Here is a 16805-nt window from a genome sequence, read left to right on the forward strand (position 1 = left end):
GTGCGTGCAGCTCCCGCCCTGCCCCAGGCCCTGAGACCTCACTCCGTGGCCACCTCCGTGAGGCGGTGGGTCTGGGTGAGGCGGGATCCTGTCGTTTTCCCGCTTGTACACCGCCCCCCGCCCCCCCGCCCTGCTCCTTGCCCAGTGACCCTCACTGGACGGCCTCTGGGCCTGGGACGAGGGGATTGCCCGAGAAGGGGGCGCTGAGGCAGTGGGACTGCATGGGATGGACACCGTGGGTTTCTGTCCCTTCTCAGCCGGAGATGCCACCTGGCCTGCTGCGCCCTCACTTCTCCCCTTAGGGCAGGCAAACAAACCGGGGGTGGGGGGCTCCCAGCGCTCTGGGCTCATCTGACAGCTGGTTACCAGAGGCAGGACACAGCTAGCACTTGAGAGCCGCAGGGCGCCCTCCCCCGCAGCTTCTGCCCGCTGGGCTGAAGCCTCGGGACCCTTGGGTAAAGGGAAATCCACCTTAGGGCAGTAGCAAGCCCTCTGAGGGGCCTTTTCCCTGGGGCTCTGCCCTCAGGGGTCTGGGAGGAGAAGGGGCTAGGAGGTTCCTCCCCCAGAATGTGGCTAGCCCCTTGCCCTTCTGGTGCCAGGTTCTGGCCCCAAGGGGGTCAAGTGCTGACTGTCCAAATCCTATGCTAGGCCCTGGCAGACCGGCCTCCAGAGCCCGACACCTCCTCTCCGCCTGAACTGTCTGTCTCCACCCAAGATTCTCTGGGTTTTGAGGGGCGCCTGGGTGGCGCAGTCGGTTAAGCGTCCGACTTCAGCCAGGTCACGATCTCGCGGTCCGTGAGTTCGAGCCCCGCGTCAGGCTCTGGGCTGATGGCTCGGAGCCTGGAGCCTGTTTCCGATTCTGTGTCTCCCTCTCTCTCTGCCCCTCCCCCGTTCATGCTCTGTCTCTCTCTGTCCCAAAAATAAATAAAAAACGTTGAAAAAAAAAGATTCTCTGGGTTTTGAGAATAAGGCTGAGACAGTCATGGAATCCCAGGAGCAGTGAGCCAACATGACCCTCACCTAGGGCTTGGGGGCAGCGGGTGTAGGCAGAAAGGCATTTCTTCGGGGATCAGCCTTTGCTCCATACCGCTCTGGGAGCTGGAGGGTTGGCCTGGCTGTCCCCTAAGAAGTGACAGCTGACACATGGACCCTAGGTCCTTCAGAGGCCTGAGCCCTCTCAGGTGGCAGGTCCCAGAGCCCAAATAATTATAATGGACAGAAGATGCCTCTAGGGCTCAGAGATCGGGGACAACACAACAGAGTGATTTCCCAAGAGGGGCTGGCAAGGCCCTTCACGGGAGAGGCTGTGGAAATCGCCCTTTCCCGAGTGTCACCGTGTGCCAGGCACAAGTTATCCTCAAACCTATCCTCTGAAGTGAGTAGTGCTATGATCCCCAATGTTCAGATGGGAAAACTGAGGCCCAGAGACGGAAAGGGAGCTGTCCAAAATCACCAGGCTAGAAAGTGACAGAGCCGAGGTTTGTACCTAACTCTTGGCTCCAGAGAACATACACTGCCCCTTGGCAGGGTTGGCCCAGGATTCTCTGGAGACCCATCCCTCAGGGCCCTGGCAGAGCCGGGGGACAAGCCTGAGGAAGCCTTCTGAGGGCCTACTCTCTTGTCTCACTCCTCCTCTTCCAGGCCAATGCAGATGTGTGGGCAGTGGGGTTTGGGGTGGGAGTGTGGAGCTCCCACTGCTGGGGCCCTGGGGATTCCAGGTGACCTACCCTCCATGAGGCCAACTTCAGGGTAGCTGCCCCAGGGTCTCAGCCAGTGCCCACTAAGCCCAGGATCCAGGGCGACCAGAAAGGAGTCTGGGGTGCCCTAGGGGTGGGGGCTGTAGGTAAGGCAGCCTGAGTCGAGGGTGGGGCTAATGCTAATGGGGTAATGGGGTAATGGGGTAATGCTAATGGGGCTAATGTTAATGGGGGAAGAGGGAAGGTAGCAGGCACTTCGGAGAGACTGGGGAGCCAGGAGGGGCGGGAAGCTGAAAGCAGCAGAAGGGAAAGACTTGACCTTGTAACCTTTAGAATTAGAGTATGTATATGTAAAAACCCAGGTCTCCGGTTTGTTTTGAAGAGAGAGTTCGAGGTCCCTGGACCACAGCATCCCTCCTGCCGCTCTTGCCTTCCAGCAGTCCTCCTAATCTTTGATCATTATGTCCCTTGGTTCCTCTGTTCGCCATCTGTCTCATTCTCTGGAATGAAGTTCTCTGGGTACAGGAAGCAGCTTGTCTTGGTCACTGCCACATTCCTGGCAGCTGGCTCCAGGCCTCAATAAACTATTATTAAATTCGTGAAAGAAATATGAGTTAGAAACGGGCCCCACTTCAGGAGGACACGTCATTGCCAGCAAAGATTTAAGGCAGAAGGTACCTCCGTGTGCAGTGAGACAGGACTAGTGTTACCGAGTAGTGAGAGCAGGGCCTTGTGGAGGAGGGGCATTTGCTCCAGGCTCGGAAGGTTGAACAGGAGTCCAGCAGGAGAGGACACAGAGAAACTTGCCAGGTAGAGGAGTGAATACATATAAGCTCAGAGTGCCAGTGGGTGGGCTTTTGGAGAGGAGGCCACAGTGTCGTGTCCGGATGCTTGGAGAAAATCTCATTGGTAACATAGGAGGGGGCTAGATTCACAAGTGAATGTGAAAGTTCAGCCTAGGGGCTTGGAAATTGTTCAGCGAGAAGTAGGGAGCCATGCACAGTTGCTGAGCAAAGCAACACAGGACTTTGCTACAGGAGTACAGGAGGTAAAGTGGAGGGGGTGCAGGGTGCCGCCTGTAGATGGGGAGATGAGTTGGAAAGGGGTCGCAGGAACCCAGGGTGGGGGGAATCAGCCCCTGGGGCAGAGGCAGCATAGCACTGAGGTACGCTAAGGGGCAAGTTCTCTGCCACCCCTCCCGATCAGGAGGGAAGGCTTCGGTCTCCTGCCTTTGGGTCTGTGATTGCTCTGACCAGTACCTATGGCTGAAGTGGCCCTGTGTCCGTTTCTGGACCCAGACCTTCTAGACTAGCAGCTCCTACATCCCTTCTCCTGGAACACTCATTCTTGGGCCCAGCTGACATACCGTGAGAAAGTCCAAGCAGCCTTGTGAAGAATCCCGGGTGGAAAGGAACTCACTTGCCGCCCGTGGAGGATAGGAGTTGTCCTGGCAACGGGCGCTTAGTTCTGGTGGGTTCCATGCGGAGCAGGGATAAGCTGACCCCACTGAGCCCTGCCCAAACTGCATTTGGGGGATTTTTGTTCCACAGCAATAGAGAACTAGAACAGGCTGCCAGCCAGGGGAAGGAAGGGGGCCAGTTTGGTGGGAAAGGTCAGCAGGGTGGCCTTGACTGGACTTGGGGAAGCCCAGACTGTTGGGATCTTCAGGCCTGCAAAGAAGACCTCTGGGCCTCCAGGGCAGGTCCCTGAGGCGGGGTGTGGCGCCGAGGTGACTGCTGAGGGTGAGCTAGAGTTCGGAGTGAAGGAAGGGTGCCTGTGGGCCTAACCCTCCTCGCAGGGGGCTGGTTCTGCTGGCCAGAGAGGGTGGACACATATCTGTGTCTCAGCAAAGGGAGAGAGCAGTCCCAGATATGTTCCTGCCTCACTCCCGGATCCTCCCTCCAGCACCCCGTGGCGGCCTGGGTTCCTGATGCCTTCTTGTGCCTGGGCCTCCAGCTCCGGCATGCTGCCCTCTGACTTGCCCTTCTGGCTGTCCGGACCCTCTGTCATGGAGTGACGTGTGCCACGAGTACCCAGACACAACAACTCTCTGGGACCTACGGCCTGAGGCAATCCCTCTCTGGAGCCCCATTTTCCAAGCCGGCCAGCCTTACCGACACATTCTGCTGACCCACAGGGCCATGGTCCTGGAGCCAGGCAGTCTTCCTCGTCCTTCCAGGCACTGCTTGGAGCCCCCTCCTCCAGGCAGGCAGCCTTCCAGGCTCCTCCCACCCCCACTCCCTGCTCTACAGACACACTGTGGACACACATTTGCTCCCCACGGGTCCCTCAGGGGACTGCACGGGCTCCTCACCAGCCTCTGAGCTTCCTGAGGATGGCACCTGTCCTGTCTCCACCAAGCACTCAATGAACAGGTCTGTGACTGAGCAGGACAGGGCTGGACTGGACCTCAGGGGTCTTGTATTCTGTGTGTGTGTGGGGGGGGGTGGCAGCACTCCCAAGTCTCATGCCCCCAGAGCCCCTCCCCAGAAGTGAGTCCTAGGGAACTGAGCTGCCTGTGATCTCAGGGAGGGGACCCTGGCTGGGGACGGTGTCAGAAGGCAGAGGCCCCGGATCCCTGGCTGGCTGTGGGCCCCGGGGCACGTGGTGTCTTGAACCTGCGCCCCTCTGCCTGGAATGAGGGGGCGAGAGGAGCTGATCTCTGAGGTCCCTTCCGGCTCAAACACCTTATGTTCTATGAAATCCACGTGAGCGTTGCCATGGAGACGGCAGAGAGGAACTGTAGCAGCTCCCCCCAGAAGACAGAAGAGAGAGTCACCCCAGGAAGCGGCTGATGTCAGAGGTGTGCTCGCCCGCTCCCCCCAGTGCCCAGGTGCACAGGGGCCACGCTGAGCCCCTGCTCCCTCCTGCTCCCGCGAGGCTGAGAGGAGACACCCCGCCTGCGCCTGCGGCACTCGGCACTCGGCACTCACCTGGGTTGCACCGAGGCCCTCCCGGACAGGACAGGTGGTAAGGGGTGGGTGTCCGCCCATTGGGGCAGGGACTATTGTGTGAGGGCTGGAGCAGTGGGTGGTTTCCCTGCAAGCCTGACTGCCCTCTGGCATCCCTTCCCCTCGTGGCTCAGGTACTCAGACCTGAGTGCTCTTGGCGGTCCGTCTCAGGATGCAAAATGTGCCTGAGCCCCGCGGGCTGCTGCTCGGTCCGACTCTGCACTCAGGCCCCGGGCAGGTGAGACCTCTGTCTGGAGGAGCACAGGACAGCCCCCCACTCCAGGCTCTCCGGGAAACCTTTGAGTGCTGTGCTGGGAAGGCAGAGGTATAAAGGAATAAAACGGATACCTGTGTAGCCATGACAACCGCAGCAGTCCGAGCACCGGCTGCGCCTGTTGTGGGCCAGTGATGCACTCGCCTTGTCTCTCCTTTTTTCCTTAATTATGAAAGTGATCTGTGACTTTTGCCCATGAGAAATAAAACTGCTTGGGGCTCCCGGGTGGCTCAGTTGTTTGGCTGTCCCACTTCGGCTCAGGTCATGATCTCGCGGTCCGTGAGTTCGAGCCCCGCGTCGGGCTCTGTGCTGCCAGCTCAGACCCTGGAGCCTGCTTCGTATTCTGTGTCTCCCTCTCTCTCTGTCCCTCCCCCATTCACACTCTGTCTCTCTCTATAAAAAATTAACATTAAAAAATTAAGGAAAAAAAAAAAGAAATAAAAGTGCTTGTTCTCCCCAAACCGTTATTAGGTCTGGCAGTGGCGACCGTTATCAGTCTCCCACAAAAATGTAGGAGAGGTAACAAAGATCTATAGCAGGAAAATGTGGTACCACCACAAAACAGCTCAAATTTGTTATATTCTGCTTGGGAGGCCACGGTGAATGGAGATATGAAGCTGACGGGGCTTAGGGAGCTAAAGCAAGTCTGGGTTCTTCTGGGGAGGATCCTTGCCTCTTCAGGTTGCTTTCCTTGGCCCGTGGCCACCTTCTTCCAGCTCCCCTTTCCAGAGCCACCCGGCCTTCCCACTGCCATCAAATCTCCCCTTACAGGGACCGTTGTGATCACATTGAGGCCCCCTCTGGCTAATCCAGGACAACCCTTCATCTTAAAACCCTTAACTTAATCACATCTGCTAGGTCTCTTTTGCCCGGTGAGGCCCCGTTCACAGGCTCTGAGCACCAGGACCCGGATCTCTCTGGGATCCACTGCTCAGCTCCCTCAGCACCGTCCACGTTTTGTAGTTTGCGGTTTTGTGTGAAACAAAGGTTCTGTGGCTGAGACAGACCTGAAAATCACCGGACAACGGATTCCTTTTTCTGTACTATCTTAATCCAGTTTGTTTAGGCATACAAATTATGCTATACCGAATACGTTGCATTACACATAAATATGCATTAAATTTATTGGGATGTGCCCATGTCCTCTAAGAGTACACATAAAATCACATCAGATCACATATCTGATCTGTCCACATTTGATGGGATTTTCCCGTAAACAGATCTGGATTAAGTGTCTTCTCCCCTCCCCTACCCCATGGCTCTGCTATGTTTTCGATTTCTTCCTTTATGATTGGTCTATTTGGACTTTTTATTTCTTCTTGAGTCAGTTTTAATAGTTTGTCTTGTTCTAGCATATAATGATCTTATCGAGATTTCAAAAGTTTATGAACAATTGCACATATATTTCTTTTATAATTTTTACTTCTATTTCTGTTCATAAACCTGCGTTCTTAACCTTAATGCTCTGTGTTTTGTTTTTATCTCTCTTGCAGTCACACTTGCCAGCAGACTCTTTTTAAAAATCTCAGTGGCTTTATACATTAAAAATAGCTCTCTTTGTTTTATTGATCCATTCTACTCTTTCTTCTAAGGTAATTTATACTCTTAGGGCACCTGGCTGGCTCAGCCGGTAGAGCACGCGACTCGGTCTCAGGGTTGTGAGTTCGAGCCCCACCTTGGGTGTCGAGATTATTTAAACAAATAAACCTTAAAAAAGAAAATGTACAATTTGGTAAGTTTTTACATATGTATACACCCATGAAACCATGACTGGAATTAATACAAAGAAGGAATCTATCCCTTCTACATTTACCTTTCTTTTTTAATTAAAAAAAATCATTTTAAGCTTTATTTATTTATTTTGAGAGAGAGAGAGCATGAGCAGGAGAGGGGCAGAGAAAGAGGGAGGCAGAGAATCCCAAGCAGGCTCTGTGCTGTCGATGAGGAGCCTAATGCGGGGCTCGAACCGGCAAACCGTGAGATCATGACCTGAGCCAAAACGAAGAGTCAGATGCTTAACCGACTGAGCCACTCAGGGGCCCCTACATTTATTTTTCAATTACCTGGCTTGTCAGGGTGTCCTGCCTTGTCCCAAGATCCTCTGCAGACGGCTCTTCAGGCCTCACCTCAGGTAGACGTCCTTGTGGTCGGGTGGGCTGAGGGGAGCCTTCACTGTACTAAACATATATTTAGTATGCCTCCTCATCATGAGAATCCTTGCTCTGTAGCAGGGAAATGTAACAAAATTTACATGTATTATGATCACCCATGTGCTGGGTCTTATTTGATTAATAATGCTTATTCTGATTCATACATTGATCCACTATTTCCTTTTGTAATTCTTTCCTGGGCTGATTAGGTTTTCTTGTGTACTCCCCCCCCACCCCCAATTTTCCCTTTTACGCTAACAGCTATCATTAACTTCATTAAAAACCTTAAGGGGCACCTGGCTGGCTCAGTTGGAAAAGCATGCAACGCCTTGATCTTGGGGTTGTGAGTTCAAGCCCCACATTTGGTGTAGCGATTACTTAAATAAATTTAAAAAAAAAAAACTACCTGAAAATCTAAGTTTTATCAATAAAGAATTGTCAGGGCACCTGGGTGGCTCAGTTGGTTAAGTATCAATGCTTGGTTTGGGCTTAGGTCATGATTTCATGGGTTCCTGGGTTCAAGCCCCATGCTGGGCTTTGTGCTGACAGCTTGGAGCTTGCTTGGGATTCTCTCTCTCTCTCTCTCTCTCTCTCTCTCTGCCCCCCCACCTCAAAAATCAATAAATAAACATTAAAAAAAAATACCCAATTCTCCAATGTCCCCCTCTCTGAATCAAACAAATCTTTGGCCCATTTTATTTTCTGTTTGTTGAGTCAAGAATTTCATTTCCAGATAATGAATTTTTTCCTTAAACACGTCTTTTCTGTTTCAGAAATCCTTTTGAAACAATTGCATTTACTCCACCACCTTCTTCAAACAGTCACTTAGACTGGATTCACCTGCTTTTCTCATTTTTCACCTCTCTTTTCCTATCTCAAGTTTGTCATTTGACTGGAATTAAAAGTTTGGGTTGGACGGGCACCTGGGAGGCGTGAGGACTCCGTGGAAGGAGGCCGTGGAGGGAAGGGTGGAGAAACGAAGGATGTGGGTTTCCTCCCCTTTGTCTCACGGGAAGAAAAACCCTTTACCGCTACTCTGTACCCTTCTCTTTCCTCTGACATCTAAGCATCTAGGAGCAACGGGCCACTGCCACGTGTACTCCCTCACTTGCCGCCAACCGGCTGGCATCTGGCTTGCTATCTAACCCCTCCACTCCATGCGCCCTCAGTAAAGGTCATGGATGAATACAGTGCCTTCAGCTTTGTGCAGGTGACATGGCAGGATCGAGGGACGGGATGACCCTCAGGACTAGGGGCGCTGACATGCACCTGGATAAGTGTTCTGCCCGCAATAGATAGCTCATAAATACGCGTCCCCCGAGTGCACGATGCCAATTGGCACATGACATAGGGGCCGAGGAAGCTTCTTAGAGGAGGCACCTCTGCTGATTCTGCGAGCATAAGTAATCGTGGAGGTGGGATGGAAAAGCACTGCAGGCAAAGGGAACAACGTGGGGAAGGGCTAAGAGGCGGGAGGCTGTAGATAGTGCTGGAAGCCCTAAGGGGGGGGGGGGGTACATGTGGTTCTGTGCAGTGTGGGTGGGCCAAGGGGGCAGGCGTGGCTGCACCACCCCCAGCCCTTGCTCTGTTCCTGCAGCCCGAGCCCCTGCTGGCTTCCTCCCTGTAGCCTTTCCCTCAACTTCCATACACCGTACCTGTTTCCCACTACTTCTCTGGGGCATTCTTGTTCAGACGCCCTGCAAACCTTCTTTCCCCTCCTCCTCTAGGGTGGGGCTCCCCACATCTGGGGATTTTCATCTCCCCCAGGTCTGCTCACCCTCCCCTCCCAGTCTCACCCCCCCCCCCCTTTAAGTTGCACTCTGGGCACCTTCTCCAGTGGCCTAGAGCACCACGTGTCCAGAACCTACTCCTCACCTTTCCCTCCACATCCCTCCTCCCTGAGGTCATGCCCACCCATCCCAGCCCCCAGCCGCCAGATAAGGTACCATCTGAGCCTCTTCCTTCCCTCCCCAGGACTCCTGTGTCACCCCATCAACCCCACCTTGGCTTAGACCCTCATATCAGTGTTTTCTAAACTGGGTTCCCAAGCACTCCCTCTGTGACTCTGTATAAAAGTGTTCATGAGGCCCAAGAGGCTCGCGGGCTCAACAGTCCCTCCCTATTCCCCCTCCTGTCTAACTTAAGTCCTTCTCCGTACCCTGTAGGGAATTGGTCCAAGAGGCTCCAAATTGGAGAGTTGAGCCCTGAGAACGGGCCACAGCTGCCAGAGCTGGACTATCGGCCGCCTTCCTCCACCCTGGACACCTGGAGATCCTCTGCCTGTTCCTGAGTCATGTGACCTCCAGGACATGGCAGACTACCTGTTCCCTGTTCATCCCTGGCCTCTGCCTTATGGGGTCCCCACCTGTTCACCCTGGGATCTTTCCTGAGAGCTGGCTCTGGGCTGGCTGTGATCTTCCCCCAGCCCTGAAACAGCCCTAAATGCTATTTCCATTTCACAGATGAGGAGAGTGAGGGGTTTGGATGCCACGTCATGCTGGGGGGGGAGGGGAAGCAGAGCTGCAGTGGGCCCCATGGTGACCTTGCTTGGGCTCTTCCAGCGACAGGTAGCAGGACATAGACCCAGACTTGTGGGTCTGGTTGAGGTTTCCAGCTATTTTAAGCAGGGGGACAGAGGACAGGAAGTCCGGAAGCCTTGGGATGCAGTCTGGCACCGGGTCTCAGGATAGTGGGACAGGGACCTCGCCCATGTGAGGGTCTGGGGACTTCTCCCTGTGACCGCTCTGCTACCTACAGTCAGGCATCCACAATGGCCCGATGGTGGAACAATTTTATTACTTCTTCACTGAAAGTGGAGACAACGTAAAATCCATCCTTTTAAGAGCACAATTCAGTGATTTTTAGTGTATTTACAAGGCTGTGCAACCATCGCCACTACCTAATTCCAGAGAACGTCCTCCTCATCCCAGGAGGAAACCCCACACCCATTAGCAGTCACTCCCCATTCCAGGCTCCCCAGCCCCGAGAGCCACAAATCCACTTTTCTTTTAGATTTGGTAGGACGCGGGTGCCCCGGCTGCAGAGCGAGGCCTCCTGCCCTCCGCCCGGCGGGCGGCGGCTGGGACGCTGCGCCTCCCCCCGCCCAGCTGAGGCCCACCTGGGGCGTCACCTCCGAGACAGCGGGGACTAGCCGCCACACGTCGCCGGCCCTCCGGAGGAGCGCCAAGAGAGGACGCGGTGCGTATTTACTGAGCGCCTACCCCGGGCCAGGAGCTTGGAATACGGCCGAGACGGAAAGGGACAGAGGCGCTGGGAGCGGGCGAGCGCACGCAGCGGGCGCTCAAAGGTCGCGGGCCGCGGGGGTTACCACCGCTGGTGTTCGTACTGCGGCGACGCTCGCCACCGCGAAGGGCTGCGGGGCGCCCCGGCGGCGGGGAACCGAGGCTGGAGGGCGCGCGAGGGCAGCTGCGCCGAGGCCCCACCCGCGCCGCTCCCGAGGGAGGAGTGCGCGCGGCCGCGCGACGCCCCGCCTACCCCCCGGGCGCGCGGCCGCCCTGCAGAGCGAAGGGCGGGGCCTGAGGACGCCCCGCCCCCTCCCGCCCCGCGCCGCGCCAGGAGCTGGAGGAGGAGCGGCGGCGGGCCCGCACTGCAGCGCGAGCGCGCGACCGGCCGGCCGTGGACGTAGAGTGCGGCCGGGCCCGAGCGCCGAGCGGGCGTCGCGCAGGCAGACAGGCCGTGGCCGCCGTCGGATCCCGCCCCGCGCCCCGCCATGCAGTCCGCGGGCCCCGCCTGAGCCGCGGCCGCCGGCGCCGGGCGGGCTCGGGGGCTCGGGGCCGGGCCGGGGCCATGCGCGCGCTGCCCTGACGATGCCGCCCGCCGCGCCCGCCCGCCTGGCGCTCGCCCTGGGCCTGGGCCTGTGGCTCGGGGCGCTGGCGGGGGGCCCCGGGCGCGGCTGCGGGCCGTGCGCGCCGCCCTGCCTGTGCGGCCCGGCGCCCGGCGCCGCCTGCCGCGTCAACTGCTCCGGCCGCGGACTGCGGACGCTCGGACCCGCGCTGCGCATCCCCGCCGACACCACCGCGCTGTGAGTAACCCGCCGCCCTGCGCCGCGGGCCGGGCGGTTGCCATGGCGCCGGGCGGGCGCCGGGACTCGGGGGCGCCCGGGGCGTGGGGCGGCCTCGGCGCGCCTGCACCCTCGGCTCCGGGGAGAGGCCGGGCCGGGCAGGCCGCCGGCCTGGCGGGCCTCGCAGGGCGTGGGCGCGTCCCCGGCCTCTGAAGGGGAAACGCAGTGCGGGCCAGGCCTCTCCCAGGGCGAGGCTCCAAACGCAGTGAGGTCGGCCCGACTAAATAAGGAAAACCCGGGACCGCGGCCGGCCCTCAGCCCCCCTGGCCTGGGCCAGGGCGCAGCAGAAACATCCCGGTTTCTCTGAAAGCAGAAGTATCCCACCTGGTGGGGCTCCGCAATCGCGAGTTAAGGGGGAACCCGCGGCAGCGCGCGGGGGCTGCTTGGGAGGCGTCTGAAGGGAACCCGCAAACTGTTAGACGCTAATTAGAGGCTAATAGAACGCAGCCTGGGGGGAACGCTCTGCACCTGGGACCTCTGCAGCGGGAAACCAGTTGGGAGAGAGCTCTGTCTGGGATGGCGGGCCAGGCTTCCTGGAAGAGGTGTCTGGACAGAGATTCGAAGGATGTGTAAGAATTGGCCTGATGCTGAAGGAGGAGTCTGGAGGCTGCGGGAGGCGGGGAGGAGGGAGCCGTGTGTGCAAGGCTTGGAGGCTGCATTTGGCCATGTGTGGGTGTAGGGTACACCCCACTGTGGCAACTGCAGGGGCATTTTGAGGGAGTGGGGCAGGACGAGAGGTGGGCTGCGCTCTTAATGGACCTTATGCCCCTCGTGTCTAGGGCTCCGATGTTATCCTGGGGACAGTGGGTAGGTGGAGTTGCCAGGACTGGTTTAAAATGCTGAAGAGCTATTGTCAGGTTTCCGCTTGGACTCAGATGGTGTGATTTGCCCAAGAACAAGTAGCGGCCAGCACATGGCAGGGCCCCGTTTGCCTGAGGTGCTCCAGACCCGGAGTTGGAATGGGGAGGGTGCAGGGGACCAGGATTTGCAGACCGTTGTCCCCTGGCTAGGGGACAGGCTCGGGGCCTGCTGATCTGCATTCCTGTGGCCCTGTGTGGATTTCTTGGGCACTTTCAGGCACCTGAGCTGGGAGTCCCGTCTGTCTTTGGCCACATGCTGGAATCCTCTGGGGAGCATTTAGTGTCCTCAGACCATCCCACCCTGGGGATGGGTCCTGGAATTTGGTTCTGTAACATTCCCTGGGCGCCTCCAGTGTGTGGGCCCCTTTAATTAGGGGACCCGTGGCCAGTGTTGAGATGAGTTTGGATGTTGGCGGGTAGGTGGGTGAAGTAGGGATGGGTACTTCTCCTGGGTGGTCTGGATGTCCTTGGGGCTTTGTCGGGTGGAATTGGGGGTTCTCCAGGGTCAGGTGGGAGCCTGTCGCTCAGCCACCTGATCACTTAAGCCTAAGTTGCCATCCCAGCTGTCTCTGAGGTGGGAAATGGGCGTGTCGCCTGCACCAGCCCCTGTATAATCGCTTCCGATGCACCCCACCTGCTTCTGGATGCTGTGAGTGAAGTTACCCATCTCTGGTTGGCTGGGAGCTGCCGAGGTCAGGCCTGGCTCCTTCTTGTTCTTCTCTGGTTCCCCTGCTTCCCCAGCACCTGGTGCTGAGCTGGCCTCCAGGAGCTGTGCAGGAAATCAACTGTAGAGGTGGGTCACTGGGGGGCCTGCAGCGGGGCGCAGGCTCTGGAGCCTCTTGAGCACAGTGATGGAGCCCAGGACTGTTGCTTCGTATGTGTCCCCTTAGGCTCTGGTCTTGGGAACTGGCGGGCTGGCCCAGCCTGACAGGACAGGATTCCCAGGTTGCTGGACCCGCTGAGCTTGCGATGGGACCCTGAGAAGTAGGTAGATGGGGATCAGGGGATACCCCACACTGTCCTTTACACTCCGAAGCTGCCTCTGGGAGATTTCTGGAGGCTGGGGGCCAGGAACTGAGGGAGATCGGGCTCCTCACTGGTTCCCCAGACTACCATCTGGGCTCTGTCGGCTGCCCTAGCAGTCTGTCAACCCTGCAAACCCTGTGCTCAGGGAGAGGGAGATAGGGGAGTCTTCTCCTCTCCAAGGGAGAGGGACCAAGCTCAGAGAGGGCAGGGAGCCTGCTGGGTAAGGGTGTGCGTGGCCAGGGGCCCCAGCAGCCCTGCTTTCTGGGTGCCGCCAGCGGTTCAGGCCTGGTACCTGTGTCATCAGTCCCGTGGCCACCCCTCCATGAGACTCCTCGTATAGCTTGAGGTGCCCCAGGGCCAGACGGGTATAAGGACCAAGGCTGGCCCACAGGGGACTCGGGGCCTCAGCGCCTCATCATGCAGGATGGCCTGGGCTTCTGAAACCAAGCCTTTCCTGGGTGAGATGGTGCTGCTGGTTAGGTGGCCTGAGAGAGGTGACGTCACTAGCAAAGAGTTGCTGTTTTTAAAGCTTCATCGTGTACCATTGGAACATGCACAGAAGTAGGCAAAGTTTTGTGCTGAACCTCATGGACCTGTTGCCCTCTGCCCTGCCCTCCACACTCCCACCTCCGTTTTTGAACCAAATTCCAGCTCTCTCGTTCTTTGATGTATAAGCATTTTGGAGTGGATGGCCACACCGTGGTCTCCCCTAAGACAGTGAGTGATTCCCTGATCTCAGTATGTGTCTAGTGTGTTTAGGTTTTGGATTGTCTCTGTTTTTTGAGTAGTTTGAATTAGGATCCAGATACGGTCCACACAGTGCAATTACTGTGCTCTGTCTTCTGACGAGGTATCACACACATCTCTTTCCTTCCTTATTTTCCCACATCTCTTTCCTTCCTTATGCTGCTTGTTGAAAGCGGCCTCGACTGGGGTCTGGGCTTGAACTGCACCTCTGCCATCACCATGGCGACATCTGGTTTGTCCCACTGCCCTCCGTTTCCTGTAGTTTGACAGTCCAGAGCTGTGTTGTGTGGCAAGCCACATTTCAAGTACCCTGGAGGCGCTTGTGGCCAGTGGCTACTGCATGGGACAGGACAGCATGAAGGTAGAATGTTGGTCACAGGAGAGAGGTCTGGATGTGACGGTGCTCCTCCAGCTGTGGTCTGTCGATCAGTGTCACGTGTGGCTGGCTGTTGTCGGCCACCCCCTTCTCGGGATGTGTGCTGTTGGTTTCCGTCGGTGGTCTGTAGGACTAGGTTTGGAGCAGGAACTCGGTGGGGACTTGGTTCGTGGAGGGAAATATCAGGACCTTAGGGTCTTTTGTCACCTGGGGGTACTTAGGGCCTTGCCCCTAAATGACAGGAGGGAGCGAGGGAGACCGGGGAGGCTGGGCCCCCAGCATCTGCATGGCACACGGGCGTGAGGGGAGGTGGCACCTGTGGCCGTTGGGCCCGGTGTGTGCGTAATGTGTCCGGCTGTACGTGCCACGCGTGTTGCTGCCTTGAGGACTGGCCTGGCCACAGAGGGTCCCCTCCCTGAGTCCTCGTCATCAGACGGAGAGCCTGGCTGCTGTGTGCTGCGCCCCGTGCCTAGAGTCTGTGAGGCTCGGTTATTACGGTCAAGCCCGTGTTAAACCGAAGACACAGATGCGGGGAGTGGGCTGCTTTGGAGGCGCTGCCTGGACGGACCCCCGGGGTAGGTGACGCTGCAAGGTCTGAGGGAGTGCGTGCCAGACGGGGACAGCCTGGAGGGGTCTCTGAGGCTCGAGGTGACGGAGGTGTGGGAGAAGCAGGCGGAGAGGGTGGCACTGAAGGGTCCCTGATGGAAGTGGCAGGGAACACTGGCTGCTGCGTGGAGATGGGTCTCGGGAGGATTGGCACCTCCCGCGTGCCCAGCTGCTCTCCCCTCATGTTCACCGAGCTGCACGGTGTGGCCGGCCTGCGCTTGGAAATCAGAGAGAAACGCACGTGTAGCGGTGGTTTCCCAGTGGGACACGGAAGGCTGAGTTGCCAGAGCTGTAGACAGGAGGGCACCTGCCAGCCTCAGGGTGTGGTTGGCCCCCAACTGGGCGGGAGGGCGAGTGGGGAGGCCTTGGCTGCGTGTGCACACTTGGGTACGAGAAGGGACCGACACCGAACGCCCACAGCGCCAGCAGCCAACCCTCGGGAGCCCAGTGGCGCCCGGGAGCCGTGAGGGCGGCCGCCTCTGGGGATGGGCCCACCTGCAGGGGCGAGCATGTGCAGGCCGTTTCTGTGATGGGCGCCTGCGGCCAGAGCGTAAACGAAGGGCGTCTTACACACGGTCGATGCCGATGAGATACACGGCCCAAGTGAAAATGGGTGAAGGATCTGAACGGGCATTGTCTCCAGGAAAGACGCGGGTGACCAGTGAGCACGTGAAAAGATGCTCAGCATCCAGCTTTCAAGGAAACCCAGATCAAACCGCAGTGAGAGGTCTATCACCAAAGACGGGTCAGAGCACGTGTTGGTGAGGACGTGCAGAAGCTGGAACCCTCACGCACCACGGGCGGGCGTAAAACGGGGCGGCACATCGGAGAGCCATCTGCCAGCTCCTGCAAAGATTAAATGTGGAGTCACGGTAGGAGCCAGCATTTCTGCTCCCGGGTGTCTGTTCAGGAGAACTGAAACCCGTGTCTACCCATAAACTACCCACGGTAGCAGAGACGTGGAAACAGCCCCGGTGTCTAGCGGCAGACGAGCAGATCCACGGAATGTGGTCCGTCCACACGGTGGAGTACCACTCAGCCATCAAAAGGAACAAAGCGCTGGCACCTGCAACAGCCTGGATGCGCCTTGAAAACATGTTCGGTGAAGGAAGCCAGACTAGAGGCCCCGTGTTGAATGATTTCACCGGTAGGAAATGTCCAGAACAGGCAAATCCACGGAGCCAGAAAGCAGATTAGTGTTTTCTCCAGCTGGGGTGGGGGATGGGGTTTGGAGATGACGGCCAAGGAGCGTGGGGTTTCCGTGTGGGGTGACGAGAATGTTGTGGAATCACACAGTGGTGATGGTTGCACAACCCTGAGAAGATGCTAAAAACCACTGAATTGTATACTTCACGACGGTGAACCTCAGAGCATGTGAATTACATCCGAATTAAAAAAACAAATCTCTGAAGAAAAGAGCTGGGGGGGGTGCGCACCCCCACTCCCCACCACTGTCTCGTCCTCTCCCTCTGTGTTGCCATGTTCTGGGCTCCTTGCTAAGCCTTTTCTGTCCTTGATCTCTCAGTGCCTTGCCATAGTGCTGTGGGGTTGGAACCACACTTGATGCGTTTCACAGGCTGGGAAACTGAGGCTTCCCGAGGTGGAGTCACTTCCTCAGGTCACATGGCTGGTGAGTCGTGGCAGAGAAGTGATTTTGTCAGCACGTTCTGGAGCAGAGCCCTGGAGCTGCGCACGGGGGCCCGGTTCGACGAGGTGGCAGTGGGGACATCTTTGAGCGGGATTGAGAGGGACTGGGTGGGATCTGGGCTCAGCTGCCTGCTCGGCCCTGCCCTGTGCAGCCCTCGGCCCCAGCTCCCTCCTTGGGCTTCCCTCGGCCATCCACGCTGTGGTTCTTCCCGCTGACTTCCTGCCCGGTTCTAGGAGGGAAGCGTGGGGACCCAGGAGTCAGGACTCTGGCCCTAAGTCAGACCTGGGTCACGTCCCAGCTCCCCCATTTTCTTTTTTTTTTTAATTTTTTTTTTAACATTTATTTATTATTGAGACAGAGAGCATGAACGGGGAGGATCAGAGAGAGAG

The 16805-nt window shown here is 57.5% G+C and overlaps 1 protein-coding gene across 1 annotated transcript in view; it reads left to right on the top strand.

Moving 5' to 3' along the window:
• Window positions 1-10899: 10899 nt before the first annotated feature.
• The window catches only part of PKD1 (polycystin 1, transient receptor potential channel interacting), a 44086-nt gene continuing 38180 nt past the window's right edge, over window positions 10900-16805 (top strand). Inside the window, 1 exon segment of the mRNA XM_042922817.1 lies at window positions 10900-11114. Within this exon segment, the coding sequence (XP_042778751.1) occupies window positions 10900-11114 (215 nt within the window).

Source organism: Panthera leo, chromosome E3 (assembly GCF_018350215.1).
Source record: "Panthera leo isolate Ple1 chromosome E3, P.leo_Ple1_pat1.1, whole genome shotgun sequence".
Classification (NCBI taxonomy): domain Eukaryota; kingdom Metazoa; phylum Chordata; class Mammalia; order Carnivora; family Felidae; genus Panthera; species Panthera leo.